The sequence below is a fragment of the Carassius auratus genome, chromosome 5, assembly GCF_003368295.1.
Source record: "Carassius auratus strain Wakin chromosome 5, ASM336829v1, whole genome shotgun sequence".
NCBI lineage: Eukaryota > Metazoa > Chordata > Actinopteri > Cypriniformes > Cyprinidae > Carassius > Carassius auratus.
The window spans coordinates 2,199,663-2,220,416 of NC_039247.1; the positions used below are offsets into that span (position 1 = coordinate 2,199,663).

The 20,754-nt window shown below is 38.8% G+C and overlaps 1 protein-coding gene across 1 annotated transcript in view; it reads right to left on the bottom strand.

Moving 5' to 3' along the window:
• tek (TEK tyrosine kinase, endothelial) overlaps positions 1–18,990 on the bottom strand; it is a 36,349-nt gene extending 17,359 nt beyond the window's left edge. The window contains exons 1-10 of the mRNA XM_026244055.1: positions 18,812–18,990; positions 14,400–14,702; positions 14,173–14,283; positions 13,726–13,881; positions 12,916–13,047; positions 2,108–2,245; positions 1,772–1,894; positions 1,538–1,683; positions 1,280–1,424; positions 418–576 (exon numbers count right to left, since the gene is read on the bottom strand). Coding sequence (XP_026099840.1) covers positions 418–576; positions 1,280–1,424; positions 1,538–1,683; positions 1,772–1,894; positions 2,108–2,245; positions 12,916–13,047; positions 13,726–13,881; positions 14,173–14,283; positions 14,400–14,702; positions 18,812–18,866 — 1,468 coding nt within the window. The 5' untranslated portion in view covers positions 18,867–18,990. The remainder of the gene's footprint in view (positions 1–417; positions 577–1,279; positions 1,425–1,537; positions 1,684–1,771; positions 1,895–2,107; positions 2,246–12,915; positions 13,048–13,725; positions 13,882–14,172; positions 14,284–14,399; positions 14,703–18,811) is intronic.
• Between the last annotated feature and the right edge of the window lie 1,764 nt (positions 18,991–20,754).

Below are 20,754 nucleotides of genomic sequence, written 5' to 3' on the forward strand. Positions count from 1 at the left end.
AGAAAATCTAAACTTTTCTAAAGACAGTCACTTCCCTCAAAAACATTCATATAAACTCTAACCCTGAGTTATATTGTGAGTTATTTAACATCTCAAACGACTTTATCCATCACATATTTGTATAGATTTTCAACCGGCTCGCGGTACATCATTACATCCGTAGAAACAACACAAGCATCAGATGAGGTCAGTGCTTTTCCATTGCTGTGAAATGAAAGGCCCTTCCGGAGCAATGACTTCACCCACATTCTTCTGACTAGTCTTAATATCTTCTGTATTTGAGAGCGATCAGAAATATTTTCAGCTCATCACCAATTTGTAATCCGTTACACAGTGGAAATATTTATAACACTGGACAGTTTGCCGAGAGCAACACAGTGACCTGTGCACACCACAAGAACACACAAGCACCATTACCCTCAACACTTCTCCATGTAGATGAGCTGGTCTGTTTGTAGTTGACCGTGACTGAGATGACCGGTCCGTCTCCGGCGTAGGGCTCTTCGTTGAGCAGCAGCAGCAGGTGATGCGGGCCGCTGTCGTTCAGGAGCGGTGGATTCTGGGGCTTCGGAGGAGCTGAAACCAGAAGCAGCTGAGCACTAATCAACTAATGAAGTCAGTGCAGCCTGTTATTAATGCATTAATTACAGCAAAACTAATAGAGCATTAATTACAGCAAAACGCAGCCAAAGACTATAGATAGTGTCTGTATTGACAGTATTTGTTGCAATTGATACAATCTTTATTGTAATGTACAATAAAACTATGTTACATATACAAAATATTATATTATTGTATGATTACCATATAATAAATAATGGCTGTTTACCTCACCTTCATAAATTGAATGAAAACAGGAAAAAACAAAAACACAATGGTACACATTCTTTATTCATTACTCAGTAGATGTAGAGTTTATAAAAGCGTTGAATTTTATGTGGAAAAGGTAAATCACCATCTTGTTCTGACCAAATGGTCTTGAACAAGTTATTAATGAACATCCCAGGAGGACTTGAAAAAGCCATAAAGCCCTTTCTCAGTTTTTTTTTTTTTTTTTTTTTTTTTGTGTTTCAATAACCAAACAATCATTGAGAGGCTATTTGGTCTACAAATTTTTAAGGTTTTAATGTAAATAGTTACAGTCAACATTCTCACTGTGGACATTACTTATGTCATAACCTTAATGCTCCTAAATCCTGAACACTGTATGCTGTAATTGTTTGGGACTATTGCTGGCAGGAAAGTAGAGATGGACCTTGGGAACTTTGAAGAATCTCACCTTTGACATTCACAATGAATTCTTTCTCCTCCTGATAGTGTTTGGTTTTCACTTGACACGACCAGCGGCCAGCGGCTGACACAGTGATCTTCTCCACCCTGAATGTTGATGTCGTTTGATCATTTTCTGTATGTGTGTCCACTGCCTGAGCAGAATGAAAGAAGAGGGTTTCATGAACAACGCAGCAGCTCAAGAAGATCAAACCTCACGGCGACTCGTGCAGAACCGGTGTAGTAATTCTATGGAGATGAGACTCACATAGACAGTGGTCTTGTCTGGTTTGACCAGGGTTATTTCCCCGTGTAAAGGAGCAGGTTGGCCTGATGCAGAGCAGTTGACTGTGTATGTGACGCCCAAGTTGAGCTCGATGTCTCTCAGACTGCTCAAGATTACAGGTTTTATGTCTTTCAAAGAAATCACAAGCAGAGAAGGATTCAGCCCAGAGATCTCCCAGAAACACAGGACGGTTTCTTTGAAATCAATGATTTTCACCTGATTTCTCACAGCGAGCTCCGTGCTTGCCTTCACACACACATCCTCTGAAGCGATTGCATTTCCCCAGTTCACACTCACACTTCTGTTTACAGTCGGCGCCATAATAACCGGCCGGACACTCTGGAATCACAAAATCCAAATGAAAAGTGTAACGAGTAATATTTTAACAAAATATTTGTACACATCAAGTGTTTATTTTCATTGCACACAATTCAGAACACATTCATTGAAACTAGTTCACAGTAGTTCACCATTTACTAGCATTTAGGCACAGTAAAATGAGGAATAATAAACAGAGCGTCTTCCCGTGTGTTAAACTTTATTTCCTCTCACCCTCGCTACAGTTGAAGCCCTTCCATCCAGACGCACAGGAGCAGCCGTACGGCTCTCTGAGACAGAAGAGCAGAGAACGACAGAATCCATCCACACAGCGCTCCTTACAGCTCCGGCCGAAGCGTCCCTCGCCACACACTACACACACAACACAACACACACATCAAATACACAACACACTATACACACAACACAACACACACATCAAATACACACCACACTACACACACAACACAACACACATCAAATACACACCACACTATACACACAACACACACATCAAATACACAACACACTACACACACAACACAATACACATCAAATACACACAACACAACACACACATCAAATACACAACACACTATACACACAACACAAAACACATCAAATACACGACACACTATACACACAACACAACACACATCAAATACACAACACGCTATACACACAACACAACACACATCAAATACACACCACACTATACACACAACACACACATCAAATACACACCACACTCCACACACAACACAACACACATCAAATACACACCACACTATACACACAACACACAAATCAAATACACACAACACACATCAAATACACAACACACTATACACACAACACACTTCAAATACACAACACACTATACACACACAACACAACACACATCAAATACACACCACACTACACACACAACACAACACACACATCAAATACACAACACACTACACACACAACACAATACACATCAAATACACACAACACACTATACACACAACACAACACACACATCAAATACACAACACACTATACACACAACACAACACACATCAAATACACAACACACTATACACACAACACACTTCAAATACACAACACACTATACACACAACACAACACACATCAAATACACACCACACTACACACACAACACAACACACAAATCAAATACACAACACACTACACACACAACACAAAACACATCAAATACACAACACACTATACACACAACACAACACACATCAAATACACAACACGCTATACACACAACACAACACACATCAAATACACACCACACTATACACACAACACACACATCAAATACACACCACACTCCACACACAACACAACACACATCAAATACACAACACACTATACACACAACACAACACACATCCAATACACACCACACTACACACACAACACACATCAAATACACACCACACTATACACACAACACACACATCAAATACACAACACACTACACACACAACACAATACACATCAAATATACACAACACAACACACACATCAAATACACAACACACTATACACACAACACAAAACACATCAAATACACGACACACTATACACACAACACAACACACATCAAATACACAACACGCTATACACACAACACAACACACATCAAATACACACCACACTATACACACAACACACACATCAAATACACACCACACTCCACACACAACACAACACACATCAAATACACACCACACTATACACACAACACACAAATCAAATACACACAACACACATCAAATACACAACACACTATACACACAACACACTTCAAATACACAACACACTATACACACAACACAACACACATCAAATACACACCACACTACACACACAACACAACACACACATCAAATACACACCACACTACACACACAACACAACACACATCAAATACACACCACACTACACACACAACACAACACACATCAAATACACAACACACTACACACACAACACAACACACATCAAATACACAACACACTATACACACAACACAACACACATCCAATACACACCACACTACACACACAACACAACACACATCAAATACACACCACACTATACACACAACACACACATCAAATACACAACACACTACACACACAACACAATACACATCAAATACACACAACACAACACACACATCAAATACACAACACACTATACACACAACACAAAACACATCAAATACACAACACACTATACACACAACACAACACACATCAAATACACAACACGCTATACACACAACACAACACACATCAAATACACACCACGGGGGGGCGTGGTTGGACACCGAATATGTAAGACGTGTCTCCATTTCGCTCCGCGAGTTTGTGTTTATTTTAACTCTTTAATACAGTTTCTTTTCACTAATTAGGCTGGTGCAAAATTGTGACGATTACTTTGTCAGTTTTGGTGTGTTTTGGGGGAATTTCAACCGACAATGGCAGCTGCACGTGGAAACTCGGCTCGCACAGGCCGTGCTAATAAAGCTTCTCCCTCGACTGAGCCTGCATCTCCGCCGAAGTTAGTCACGGACCCCGAGTGTGCGCCCAATTTGGATCATCTCCGGGCTATGTTAGATCAGTTGAAAGGGGATATTTGCGGCAAAATAGACTCGCTGTCATGCGAGCTTCGAGCGGACATTTCTTCGGTAAGAGAGGAGCTTAGGCACGCAATTGAACCGATGCAACAAAAACTCAGCTCCCATGATCAAGTTATTACGGAGTTGCAGCGCGCGTGCACTGACCACAGTGACCTGCTAACTTCACTGGATTCAACAGTTTCCACGCTAAAAGCCGAGGTTAAACAGCTGACCGATAAGTGTGAAGACCTGGAGGGTAGAGCGAGGAGGAACAACATACGGCTGGTAGGTGTGCCGGAGGGGGCCGAAGGTGGTCGCCCTACTGAATTTATTGCCCAGCTGCTGATGGACTCCCTCGGCCTGGAGGAGTTGCCCCTGCTCGATCGGGCGCATCGCACTCTCCGATCCAAGCCCAGTGATGGTAAACCACCCCACCCTTTGTGATTCGTGTGCACTTTTTTCACGTGAGGAATGACATTTTACGCCGGGCCAGCGAGGCCCCTTTTCTCCACCAAGGTAAAAGACTGTTTCTCTTTCCTGACTATACTTCGTCAGTTGCGAAGAAACGTGCTGCATTCACGGACGTAAAACGTTTGTTACATTCGTGTCCTGGAGTGAAGTTTGGATTGATGTTTCCTGCGATTTTGAAGATCACTCTTCCCGGTGGAGCTACACACAACTTTGAGGACCCAGCCACTGCAATGGACTTTGTCAAGGTGAACTTAAAGTCTGGTGTCTCTTCTGGAGCTACAATTTGAAAGCGGCTGGCAGTCTGTTTGGTAAACGGAGTTAATTTAACCCGTTTTCTGTTGGTAAACTGCACTGCTTTAGGTTTGTGACACTTGGACTTGAGTCACTTTTCATATTTTGATACTGTGTTTGTTTATATATTTTTTTTATGCTTTATTACAACTCGCATGTGCACTACTGGTTTGTGCTGTTAAAGGAGCGTGCTAGGATGTTTTTGTTAGTTTGTAGGATTTGCTCGCATCTTGTTTGGGAAGACGCTTCAGCTCGTGGGGTGGTGGGTGGGGGTGTGTGGAGTTCTCTCTTTTTCTCTCGCTGTGTGTTTTGTATTTTGGTTAGTCAGGTCGCCCATGTTTTAATTTATTTCTGTGACTGTTACATTCATACATTCCATGCTGCAGTGTATACTAACACTTGACTAGCATGCAGCAGTCTAGGATGCCACGACATTCAGGGACAGGACTCAAATTTGTTAGCTGGAACTGTAATGGTTTAAATCAGCCTATTAAACATAGCAAAGTTCTTCACCATCTTCAACAATTAGGTGCCCATATTGTTTTCCTTCAAGAGACTCACTTAAAATCTTCCAGCCATATCAGATTAAAGGGGAGGTGGGTCAGTCAAGTATTTCATTCTAGTTTTAATTTTAAATCTAGGGGTGTTGCAATTTTGATTCATAAATCGGTTCCTTTTGTGTGCTCTAATGTAATAGCTGACCCCAATGGGAGGTTTGTGTTTGTTACGGGACAGCTATATAGTAATTCTGTGATTCTGGCCAATGTGTATGGTCCAAACTGGGACGACGACAATTTTTTCCATCAATTGTTCGCCAAATTACCTGACATGTCCACACATCTACTTATTATGGGGGGTGACTTCAACTGTTGGCTTAATCCTGTATTAGATCGTTCTTCTACTAGACCAGGTGTGCCCTCGAGGTCTTCTAAGACCATTTTATCCTTTATGGATGAGTTCTCAGTCTCTGATCCATGGCGCTTTCTTAATCCGTCTGGTAAAATGTATTCTTTTTTTTCTCATGTACATCACTCCTTTTCTCGTATTGATTATTTTCTCCTGGACAACCGTTTTCTCCATTCTGTTCAGTCTTGCTCTTATGATACTATTCTATTATCAGATCATGCTCCGACCACACTGGAGTTATTCATACAGGAACGTGAACTTATACGCCCCCCGTGGCGTCTCAATACGCGCTTGCTATCTAATGAGGATTTTGTTAAGTTTGTTTCTAATCAAATTGACTTTTTTCTTACTACCAACAGAACTCCAGGTATCTCAGCCTCCCTTCTTTGGGAGACTTTGAAGGCATACATTAGAGGTGAAATTATTTCATACAGCAGCTATGAGAACAAACAACGGAAAAAAAAATTAAAGGATTTGAGGTTACGAATCTCCCAGCTTGATAATATCTATGCTTCCTCCCCATCCCCTAACATATATAAGGATCGTCTCTCTCTTCAGGCTGAGTTTGATGTTCTTTCTACTAAAGAGATTGAGGAGCTCTTATTTAAGGCTAAATATTGTTATTATGAATCTGGGGATAAGGCGACCAAACTTTTGGCCCATCAGCTTCGACAGGCTTCCTCCTCTCAGCAGATTCCACAAATTCATACTCCTTCTGGTGTAACAACTGATCCTAAAAAAATTAATGATCAGTTTAAACTGTTTTACTCCTCTTTATATAATTCTGAGGTTGGGTCTGATATGTCAGCCCTGAAGAGTTTTTTTGACTCACTGGAGTTGGTTATGGTAGATGCTGATATTGCTGAGCAGTTAGAGGGTCCGATCACCATAGATGAACTTAAAAGGGCAACATTTTCTATGCAGTCTGGAAAATGTCCAGGTCCGGACGGTTTTCCGACCGAGTTTTACAAGACCTTTTTTGATAAATTAGCACCAGTTTTGTTAGAAATGTTCAATGAATCTTTTACTCTTTCTAAATTACCTCACACTCTTAATCAGGCCTCCATATCGTTACTTTTAAAAAAGAATAAGGACCCTCTTTCCTGTTCAAGTTACCGTCCAATTAGTCTTTTACCTGTAGATGTAAAACTTCTGTCTAAATTATTTGCTCTGCGACTGGAATCAGTTTTGCCTTTGATAATCTCTGCTGATCAGACAGGTTTTGTCCAGAACAGACATGGGTTCTTTAATCTCAGACGACTTCTCAATGTTGTTTATAATCCTTCCACCTCAATGGGGCCGGAAGCCGTAATTTCATTAGACGCGGAGAAGGCTTTTGATAGAGTGAAGTGGAACTATCTTTTTTACGCTTTGGAGAAATTTGGTTTTGGCCAGGAGTTCATTTCTTGGATTAAGTTGCTCTATTCATCCCCTGTGGCTTCTGTCAGAACTAATGACACCCATTCAGATTATTTCCCTTTGCACCGCTCCACTCGTCAGGGCTGTCCTCTAAGTCCTCTTTTATTTGCTGTTGCTATTGAACCTCTGGCTATTGCGCTTCGTTCAGAGCCACGCATCACTGGAATAACAAGATATGGTCTTGAACAGAAGGTCTCCCTCTATGCAGATGACTTATTACTATATGTTTCCAATCTCTCTGTCTCCGTTCCAGCTGCTCTTGACATTCTTAGGTCATTTGGTCAGATTTCAGGCTATAAACTAAATTTGGACAAGAGTGAGCTGTTTCCTTTAAATCAAGATGCCCAAAATGCGGCTCAGGGTTTCCCATTCAAAATTGTCCCATTTGGTTTTAAATACCTTGGTATCCAGATTAGAGACCGATTTGAAGATTTGTTTCATTATAATTTTGCCCCTTTGTTAGATCAGATACGGATGGACTTTCAGCGGTGGTCATTGTTGCCTCTTTCCCTTATGGCCAGGGTCAATTCGGTTAAGATGAATATCCTCCCAAAATTGTCCTATCTCTTCCAGTGCATACCCATCTTTCTTCCTCAGTCTTTTTTTCAAAAATTAGACAAGTTAATCACTGAGTTTATATGGAACAGGAAGGTCCCTCGTTTGCGAAAGGAGCTGTTGCAGAGACCTAAGACCATTGGGGGCTTGGCCCTTCCCAACTTGAGGTTTTATTACTGGGCTTCCATCCTTAGAGTAATTCAGCTTTGGATTTCTCTGGAGGGGGCACCAGTTCCTCCTACATGGTTGAGTATGGAGATGTTTTCTGTTAAACCTGCTTCGTTGACTGCCCTCATTCACGCTCCTCTTGGCTTTTCTCCCTCCCCTTTTTGCAACAATATTTTAGTTAAATCCATTATTAAAATTTGGAAGCAATTTCGACGCCATTTTGGTTTACAGACCTTCTCTTTCCTAGCACCTTTATCAGCTAACCCTGTTTTTCATCCTTCCTTAATTGATGGGGCTTTTTCTTTGTGGTCTGATTATGGCATCAAGGCATTTAGGGACTTGTATATTGCTGGTACATTTGCATCCTTCCAGCAACTCTCAGAGAAATTCCATTTGCCTAAACAGCATTTTTTTAGATATCTTCAAGTTCGTAGTTTCATTCGCAATCTTAGCCCCAATTTCCCAAATCTCCCAGTGGCCTCTCTAATCGACTCCTTTTTAACCCCATTGCCTACCCTTAAGGGTGCGATTTCCCGTTTATACAATCTCATCTATTCTTTGCAGCTTACCCCGCAGCATAAAATTAAAACCTAATGGGAGGAGGATCTAGGAGAGGGAATCTCGGAGGAGCTGTGGGTTGCCATTTTGCATCGGGTTCACTCCTCATCTATTTGTGCTAGACATGGTTTGATCCAGTGCAAGATTCTACATCGTACCCATTTCACTCGAGTGAGGCTTTCCAAAATCTATAACAATGTCGATCCCACGTGCATTAGATGTCATCAGGCTCCAGCTACCCATGTCCATATGTTTTGGTCTTGTCCTTCACTATTTAATTTTTGGACGCAGATATTTGACTCTATTTCTGTTTGTACGGGGGTTCAATTTGATCCAACAGCATGTACGGCTTTGTTTGGAGTTTTACCTCCTACTTTGCAACTTCCTAAATATAAAGCTGACTTTGTAGCCTTTGTCTCCCTTTTGGCTAGACGTTTGATTTTATTAAGGTGGAAGTCTCCTGCACCGCCTTCTCATTTGTCTTGGATCAGGGACATTCTTCAGTTTGTGAAGTTGGAGAAAGTTAGGTGCTCGATACATGGTTCTCTTGCAAAGTTTAATAAAACTTGGGGTCCATTTTTTGCACATGTTGAGGGATTGACTTTTACGGCTATTCCAGAGTAGTCACCCTGTTTGTCTATTAATTGTGAGTTTCTTCTTGTGTGAATTTGTAGAATGCTGTGATGTTTTTATTAATCTATGTGTAAGTGAACATATTGGACTTTTATTTAGTGGGTGGTGACCATTTTGTGTTTTTGGTTTGTTCTGTTTATTTTATTTTATATATATATATATATTTTTTTTAATTTGTTTTTTTTATTATTATTATTTTTTTTTTTTTTTTTTACAAGAAAATTATACCATTTAAACTATTACTATTATTCCTTATCTTTTATTTATTTTTATTTTATTTTATTTATTTTTTTTCTTGTCAGTTGTACTTGACACTGTCTTGACACCCGATTTGTTACCTCTTGATTTTGTTATGTCACTTGAAAATCAATAAACAAATGTTTAAAAAAAAAAAAAATACACACCACACTATACACACAACACACACATCAAATACACACCACACTCCACACACAACACAACACACATCAAATACACACCACACTATACACACAACACACAAATCAAATACACACAAAACACATCAAATACACAACACACTATACACACAACACACTTCAAATACACAACACACTATACACACAACACAACACACATCAAATACACAACACACTATACACACAACACACTTCAAATACACAACACACTATACACACAACACAACACACATCAAATACACACCACACTACACACACAACACAACACACACATCAAATACACAACACACTACACACACAACACAATACACATCAAATACACACAACACACTATACACACAACACAACACACACATCAAATACACAACACACTATACACACAACACAACACACATCAAATGCACACCACACTATACACACAACACAACACACACATCAAATACACAACACACTATACACACAACACAACACACACATCAAATACACACCACACTACACACACAACACAACACACATCAAATACACAACACACTATACACACAACACAACACACATAAAATACACACCACACTACCCACACAACACAACACACATCAAATACACAACACACTATACACACAACACAACACACATCAAATACACAACACACTACACACACAACACAACACACACATCAAATACACACCACACTACACACACAACACAACACACATCAAATACACACCACACTATACACACAACACACACATCAAATACACAACACACTACACACACAACACAATACACATCAAATACACACAACACACTATACACACAACACAACACACACCAAATACACAACACACTATACACACAACACAACACACATCAAATACACACCACACTATACACACAACACAACACACATCAAATACACAAAACACTATACACACAACACAACACACATCAAATACACAACACACTATACACACAACACAACACACATCAAATACACACCACACTATACACACAACACACACATCAAATACACAACACACTATACACACAACACAACACATACATCAAATATACACCACACTACACACACAACACAACACACACATCAAATACACACCACACTATACACACAACACAACACATACATCAAATATACACCACACTACACACACAACACAACACACACATCAAATGCACACAACACAACACACATCAAATACACACCACACTATACACACAACACACACATCAAATACACACCACACTATACACACAACACACACATCAAATACACAACACACTATACACACAACACAACACATACATCAAATATACACCACACTACACACACAACACAACACAACACACACATCAAATACACACCACACTATACACACAACACAACACACACATCAAATACACACCACACTACACACACAACACAACACACATCAAATACACACCACACTATACACACAACACAACACACATCAAATACACACCACACTATACACACAACACAACACACATCAAATACACAACACACTATACACACAACACAACACACATCAAATACACACCACACTACACACACAACACAACACACATCAAATACACAACACACTATACACAAAACACAACACACATCAAATACACAACACGCTATACACACAACACAACACAACACAACACACATATCAAATACACACCACACTACACACACACACACCACAGCAGCCTGAATATAAATATAACACTGAATATAAACAACTGTCCTACTTCTTATGTTTAAACTCTGAATAAGCGTTATTAATCCGTCATATATTACAGTTTTTCTCAGTAGCTTTGGTACATTTCTCAAATCAAACTCACAATTTGCAAAACAGTAAGTGCATTTCTCAAAACAACTCGTACAAATAGCAAAACGCCATGGATAACCTGCAAAAGCCACTCTCTTACTCAAAATCCTTAGTTCATCTCTCAAAAGTAAATATCTGTGTCAATGAACATGTCAGTGCCATCAGAATGACAAGTCCTTGTGTCATTGTGTATGGATGAGACAGTCAAATCACTTGTTGTCAATATAACACTGTACTCTGGAGGGATGTTCTGATGTAAACTATGGCAACTGTTTTGGATGACAGTTACTGTATTGAACAGTATGCCATATGCTTATGCATGCCATATAATCATTTAAAAAGTACATATTTACACATTACTGTATGTGGGGTATTGACTGAAAGAGACTGGACTGAATTCCCAGTAACACTTTTACAAGGTCTGGCCAAAAAAAAAAAAACCTTTACAATGTCATTGTGACATAGAAAAGGAAAAAGAAATATGGGCACAAAGATGAAAATAAGTCCATTTTCAGAATGTTTTTACTCTTGTGTTGTCCTCTGTCTATACAGTATAAGCTTTCCAACTGAAGACTCATGAAATGAACCTTTGAGCTATTTCAGAGAACTGGTTTATCACTGGTTTATCATCTACATTCTCTTCATTAGTCAAAATTCACTTGCACAATTCATGCCAAACTGACAAAAAGTCTAATAATAATTTGTAAAAATAAAAATAAATAGCGTGCTTGGCAGTTTATGACAACTAGATTAACCATTTTGCATTTAATGACTTTTACGATGAACAAAATACTAGATGTTTTGGGGGGTAAGACTATTGCACAGAAAACTATATAATACATTTTAAGGAACATGGCATTAGCAACTGATAATGTAGGAAACCGCAGATAAATCTGCGTAATCAATTGCATGAATGTACAAAAGCAATCGCAACTTGTTCAAAAGAATGAAAAACTGGTTTTATGATATGTATAAATGACTAGATGATGTGGAGGTTGTACAAGTAGTTTTGAGAATTTCATTTCTGATTTGAGAAATGCACCAAAGTGACTGAGAAAAACTGTAAACGTGACTATTGAGTATTTGAGCAAAGATTGTTACCTGTTTCACAGGTGGGTCCTTTAAACCCTGGAGGGCAGATGCATTCTCCCTTCACATCATCACACACGCCTCCATTAGCGCAGGACAGACACGATTCCGTACAATCTGGTCCCCACAAACCAGCCTTACAACCTTTAACAACGTAACAACTGACCGTTATTTAACAGAAGCTCATAGTCTGCTGAAAACACATACTCTTCTTTAACTTTGAGAAAATCATTGATAATTTCAGCACTCTTAAAAACATTGATCCATATTTTAACCTTCATATAAGCTGAAAAAATGTATAATTCAAAACCATTATTATAGATGAGCAAATCACTAAAAAGACGTGCATAGAACAGATCAGAAGTGTTTGACATCAATATTACGCTTTATTCTTTAGACACCAGCAGATCACTGAATAAACCACAAGACTGAATGCAATCTTCTTACAATCTTCAATAAGCTTTTCATAAAGAATTATCGCATTCAGGTCAGTGGAATGATTCATCGTGTTAATTCATCATTATTTCAATAAATAAATCAAGGTTTTCAGTAATGAAAGAGATGCAGACACACATCCTGCAAACTGTTTAAAGCAGCCAAATATTGCTGGAGATCCAGACAAATGTATTATGACTTACAAATCCATGAATCACTAAATGGGTGTTTAACCAACTTAATGGCCAGAAATGAAGTATTTATATTGCAACTTACAGTGAGGTGTAGAATTATTAATTTCCATGGTAATAGCACTTATGACTTAAACATCAAGTGCACAGATTCTAAACATTACCAGACACTTTAACGAGTGTGATTGTGACTTACTCCTGACGATCAGTCGGGTTATTGCTACGCTGGACGGAGCTTCAGAAATGTAACGGATCTCATATATTCCAGCATGACTTTGGGCTTTTGCATTGATTATTGAGTAATTAATTACATCCATAAAGTCCCCTTTTGGTGATGTGTGTTCATACTTTCCTGAAAACAAAAACAACAACAGCTACAACAACGAAAACTACAATATTATATATAATACAGCTTTTTTTTTTTTTTTTTTTTTTTCGGCATAAAAACAAGGGTTATGTGGTAAATACTGAACACGTAAACGCAGTTAAAAAAAGAAAAAAAAGAAACTGTAAGCCAAAATAAATAGAAGCAAATAATTAATAATAAAAGTTACAAATCTTTATTGTGCCTGCATAGAGACACAGATTTATATATGTTATTTATGTTTTATATTGTTTATTAAATGTACAACTGAGTTCCCACCATTTTTATAGATGACTGCATCCTCTGGTAAATATGTCTTTCTTGAGTAAGAGATGTTAACATCTTCACCTTCATTAACAGTGATTGTGAGAGATTCAGGGATGAAAGCAGCTGCAGAAAAAGGAAATAGTCAAACCCCGTCTGGTTAGAAGTGCAGTGTATACACAAACAAACAAGTCTTTCCCTTCACAGGAGCCAAAGCACTGCTCACTTCTCAGTGTTATTACCTTCATGGAGCATCTTGTAGGTGTAGACTTTACTCCTGTTAGAGTTTTTGAGCTGGCAGTAAAAAGCTCCTAAGGTGTGATTGCGGGACATCCAGGTGACTTTAGCAGCGGAGTGGTAGCTTCTGTCTGGTTCAGCATTCAGGACATGAGTTTTATAATCAAGATGCTCGTGGCCCAGACTCAGCGATCCGGTGCCAGAAACGGTCCAGTCGCTGCTCACACACAGCAGAGACGGCGAGTTGACTGAGGACACGACCGGGTCCGGATTGATCAGAGTCACATCTGAGACGTCTAGAGCTCTGCCTGCGGAGACATGACAGGAATCATCATTACTGAATGAATCAAAGAGCCATTCTGGCTCAGGACTGTCCTGCTGAACTCCTCAATGAGCTCTTCACAGCAGTATCTTCACTCAGTGCTGCAGGACAAGAGCAAACACACCCATCTTTACATTTCAGCTTGGTCTATCTAACTCACCTCTGTACATTGACTACTCATATTATTGTTTGTATTGTCTAAATGTGTTCTTCTGCTGTAATTACATGTAAAGCTGAGTAAATTATGTTTCTGTTACCAAGCCAGTAACACAATTAGTAACACAGCTTATGCACTTCTGAACCATCCAATACTGACAACAAATCCATTATGTCATTGAAACGAAGTGATGTGAAACCTGTTTTACGTGGTCTGCACATCATGAGACTTACACCTGTGGCTTTAAAACTGTCTCTGTGTTTGACACCCATCAAATCACTCCATGACTCAACTCTGAACACAAAAAACACTGAATGTACCAAGACTAAAATACTGTTTTTTTTAATTATTTTTCTTATGTAATTTAAATTATCTTTTTATGATTGGACTGAAAACCTTCCAGCCCTGTTTTATTTGTGTGTACGTGCTCTGCTTGTGAAGCACTTTGGTCAACATTCTTGTAGTTTTAATTGTGCTATATAAATAAATTTGAACCTGATAAAACTACTGGAAATGTAAATATGGAGGATCAACTCAGAAATGTCTAAATGTGGGAGTGAAACGATGCCACGCTCTGATTATGTAGTTAGTAAATGTATATGGTGTATGTCATTTTGGAAACAATGGAGAGTAGATCAAACTGGTGTCTGTTTCTCATGAACTTATTTCACTTCTCTCACGCTCGTCAGTGAACCTACATAGTTTAAAACCTTACTACTTACAGTAAGGAATATGTAATAATAATAAAAAACTTTATTTTCTACAGCGCCTTTAAATGTAAATCTCAAAACACTGAACAAAAACAAATAAAACAATATACTGTATAAAATAATACAAGCAAAAAATTTGAAAATAAATGCAAATCAAAACTACAACAAATGAAACTTAAAAAAAATAATAATAAATCAAATATTTAATTAAAAACTACCCTATAAAATGAGTTATAAGATGAGATTTAAATATGCTAAGAGTTTTAGCTTGCCTTATCTCAATCAGTAAAGAATTCCACAGTTTTGGAGCTAATGCAGAAAAAGCCCTTTCACCCATCAATCTTAAATGGGTTAATGGACCAGTTTCAGATGAGCGAAGGTCACTAGTTGGAGTATAAGGAATTAAAAGCTCCAACAAATATTGATGTGCCAACCCATGCAAAGCCTTGTAAGTAAGCATCAAATTTTTTTTAATCAACTTTAAATCAACTTCTCCTTAGAGTTACAAATGATCTGCTCTTATCATCTGATCGCAGGTGTATCTCTCTATTAGTGTTATTGGATCTTAGTGCTGCCTTCAACACTATTGACCACAACATTCTTTAGCACTGACTAGAACACTTTGTTGGCATCAGTGGAAGTGCATTAGCACGGTTTAAATCGTACTTATATGACCGCCATCAATTCACAGCGGTAAATGAAGATGTATCATATCAATCACAAGTGCAGTATGGAGTACCTCAAGGCTCAGTACTAGGGCTGCTACTCTTCACGCTTTATATGTTACCCTTGGGAGATATCATCAGGAAACATGGTATTAGCTTTCACTGTTATGCTGATGATACTCAGCTCTATATTTCTTCGTGGCCCGGTGAAACACACCAATTTGAAAAACTAATGGAACACATAGTCAATATAAAAAACAGGATGACAAGTAATTTCTTACTGCTAAATTCAGAAAAAACAGAGGTGTTAATTATAGGGCCTAAAAACTCTGCTTGTAATAACCTAGAACACTGTCTAAGACTTGATGGTTGCTTTGTCAATTCTTCGTCATCAGTTAGGAACCTAGGTGTGCTAGGCGCCTAAACTCTGGAATAACCTTCCTAACATTGTTCGGGAGGCAGACACACTCTTGCAGTTTAAATCTAGATTAAAGACCCATCTCTTTAACCTGGCTTACACATAACATACTAATATGCTTTTAATATCCAAATCCGTTAAAGGATTTTTAGGCTGCATTAATTAGGTAAACCGGAACCGGAAACACTTCCCATAACACCCGATGTACTTGCTACATCATTAGAAGAATGGCATCTACGCTAATATTAGTCTGTTTCTCTCTTATTCCGAGGTCACCGTGGCCACCAGATCCAGTCTGTGTCCAGATCAGAACTGTTTTCCAAATGAATGTTGTTCAATTGCTTTGACGCAATGTATTTTGTTTAAAGCGCTATATAAATAAAGGTGACTTGACTTGTCTTTAAAACTAACAGGGAGCCAATGTAAAGACTCCAAGACCGGAGTAATATGATCTCTCATCCTAGTTCTAGTAAGGATTCTAGCAGCCGAAATTTGCAGTTTACAATCTGCAATTACTTTAGGGTAGTTTTTGATGCCTCAGGCAACAAGGCATTACAATAATCACAAAAGTGTTAATTAACCTCTCAGCAACAGGAAAAGATAGCATTGGATGTAGTCTGGCAATATTTCTAAGATAAAAAAGCAGGTTTGAACAGTGTTTTGAATGTGTTTGGATGAGATCTTGCATCTGGATGTTGGTCACCGATACACACTACTATAAGTGTGTGTGTGTGTGTGTGTGTGTGTGTGTGTGTGTGTGTGTGTGTGTGTGTGTGTGAGAGAGAGAGAGAGAGAGAGAGAGTAAAGGGTGTTTTCTTTTTTTAAACTGACATCCAAACAAAGCTTTCAATATGAATGATGACTTGTTTCTTATCGCTGGGTTAGTGGTACAGCACTGGCTTGATATTATTGTTCTGCTTTAATGATTAGTGAGGGAAACAGACGGAGGTGTCACAGTCTCGAACACACAGGTCTGATACCAGATCATTCAGCTACACACACAGCAGTCCCACTTCATCACTGCATCATATTTAAGGATAAATCATTGAAGGTGTGCAGCTCTAAATGCAACTGATCAGTTTCCTATTCTCTCTGCCACCATCAGCAGAAAGTAACTTCATAAATATTTTAATGCTCATTTTGTAAGCATGTTCCTCATAATTGGGTAGTGTGTTGTGTCAGGCTCAGTCTCTTGAACTGTTTAATATGTTCTGCTCGCTGGTGATGGGAGTAAGTTTGCCCAAAGTGGACTGAAGAGTTGGATCCGTGAGTTAAGAGACGAGGAGAAGAAGGTCAGAATGAAACTCAAGCTTCTGCTTTAAGATGATTATAGAATTAAACTTGCATTATTCTTGTTTATTAATTGAAACAGGAGCCAGAAGAGAACTAAATCATTATACTGTCCACTGTGCACTTTTGTAGTATCATGACAAAACTCTGGGTTCTTATACAGAGACTCAACACAAAAGATTATGTGTATAATGACTGGACACAGGCCATGTACAGCACAAGATACAAAACATATTTTTACCATGTTTTATGGGTTTATTCTAATAATGCTTTTTCTAATACACAAACTGCATTTTCTATCCTCTATGCCTAAACCTAGAAAGAAAAAAAAACAAAACAAAAAAACATTTATTTTAGATCTCAAATCGCTTTATTCTGTGATCTATAAGGTTTAGTTTTTTTCTTTCTCTCTCTCTCATGGGGAATTTACAGATATTTATTTCCATGTGTTAACATTTGGAGCCCATAATGTAGGGAACACCACACACACACACACATACACACACACACACACACACACACACACACACATGTCGCACCCACCATGTCAAACTATCTAATTTACCAAAATAATATATGATTCATTTCAACAAAATATTATCATTTCTAATTAAAAAAGTCAAAAGTACCAGTTGCATAATTTAGTGACACAAAATGGCATAATAAGTGAACCATAATAATCTTTCAGAATAATTTTGGATTTGAACAGAAGTTTTGGTTTATTACATGGCTCTGTTTCTTCTGAAAGCTCCTTCATGTGTGTCAGAACCACAAACACAACAACTGCAGAAGAAACCACAGACACCTCGAGCATCCCACAAAGCAGAGAAACAGCGAATGAAAACACAGTGTTACCTGTGAACAAGCAGCCAATCAGACACAGCGTGATGGAGGAGGACAGGTGCCTCATGGTCCACAGTCGACACCAGCCGCTTAGTCCACATCCACAGAGAAGATCTTCTGACGGTATGTCAGAAAAACCAGTCCACACACATCCCTTGATTCGGACACAAATGAACTCTCCCTTTCTTTTCCTCCCAGTGTCCCCACCCTCTCGTCTGCCGTCCAGAAACAGGGAGTTGAAGTTCCTTTTTCCTGTTTCCTCTCTCTGTGCTGCGAGGATGGGAAAGGCCGCAGCTCAAACAATCACATGTCATTAACTGCGGCTCCTGAAGGGAGGCTCCCGCTTTGAGACGAGAGAGATATTCCACAGCAGCCTTCCTGAGAGAATCAATCAACCCTCTTAATCAGACACAGTGTTTATGACCACGACAAGAGCGTGTTTCTGTTTTACTGAGATTTTCTAAACATATTTTGAATGACTGATGAAATTGAGTTTTTATTAACAGACTCCGAGGCCTCGGGCTGCAACAGAACATGCTGGAGGTCTTCAGCAGCAGAAGTGTGTTGACCACGAAAACCTTCTTATAGTATGTGTTTGGGTTTCTATTCTCACTGTAGAAGAAATGAGAACGAGGATTGGACAGACAGCACATAACTTTAAACACACTACACTGGTGAGAACAAGTACCATAAAACACAAATAATTCACAGGTTTGGCCAACAGTGAAGTGAAGCTTGCAAACATTGAGATGAAGTGATGAAATCTGGAAGGCAGAAGTTGATTCTAGAAGATCAACAAACACACTGCAGGTGTATCTTCCAGCGACAGCTAATGTAAATGAAGGTTCATGTTTCTCTCGTCTGGTTTTGGTTTCTGTCAGTAATGCAGAGTAACAACCTGTGATTGGTAACTTCTTAAAAAGTAACTCACTGAAATTTAAATTAATTGAATATCTTATCTGAAAACTACAGTAACCATGAAAAGTTCAGGGGATGTTTTCAAAAACAATTTCTATAATTAGTTATTAATTTGTTAACTTAAGTCAATCCTTTGGTTTTTCCAGCAATTGCTATCTAGAATAGTTTTGTCCAGTGTATCCTACCGTACGGAACCCGTACTTCTGCGGAACGGTTCCTGTAATCCCAGACTGACTGCATCTAATGTGTCTGGCACTCAGATATTACTTTTTCAATATTACTATTTTTCCCCAAAGTCAAGATTTTGTTTTATTCAGAACTCAAACAATGATAGAACTATTTCAGCTCCGGCCTCTTTCCCACATGTGGAAGGAAAAATATTCTCACAGCCCTTTGACTGTAGGCAGGAACAGCTTAAGGAACGAATGTTTAGACAGAGCTTAGTTTCTTCCTTTGTGTGTAGATGTGTGTGTGTGTGTGTCACAGCTAAAGCTCATTACTCTTTTAGTTTTAGTTATGCAGATCACACACAACCATCGTATCAGTGTCTACTGGTGAGCAGCGTCTGTTCAGTGGTAAGAAACTAGAAGATGACCTGAAGCACAGAGGAAATGATGAAGGAGGATTCTTCAGGATCTATGATGAGGTCAGTCGCTGAAGCAGGGTGGACTTCCTCTCTGTGTCCGCACACCCAGAACGGGCTCAGAGCCAGACCTGGACAGAGACGACTGTACACTCGCTCATCACTAACTACTGTCAGTCTCTACATCTAACCCTTTCAGTCAATGTGATTTATTCATACTTCAAATCCCACAAATTAATTATATGTATATATATAAACTTACGTAAAAACTCAATGTTATATTTTTCTATTTCTGTATGCATTTGTTTGAGAAACATTCAGTTATAGCAGCTCTCACCTTCTTGGAAAAACATGCAAAAGACTAAACTAAATCGCATTCAAATTAGACCAAATGTTTCCTGTAACCTGCTGCACAGAGCAGCATTGTGATTAAAACTGCTTTATTTGGTATCAC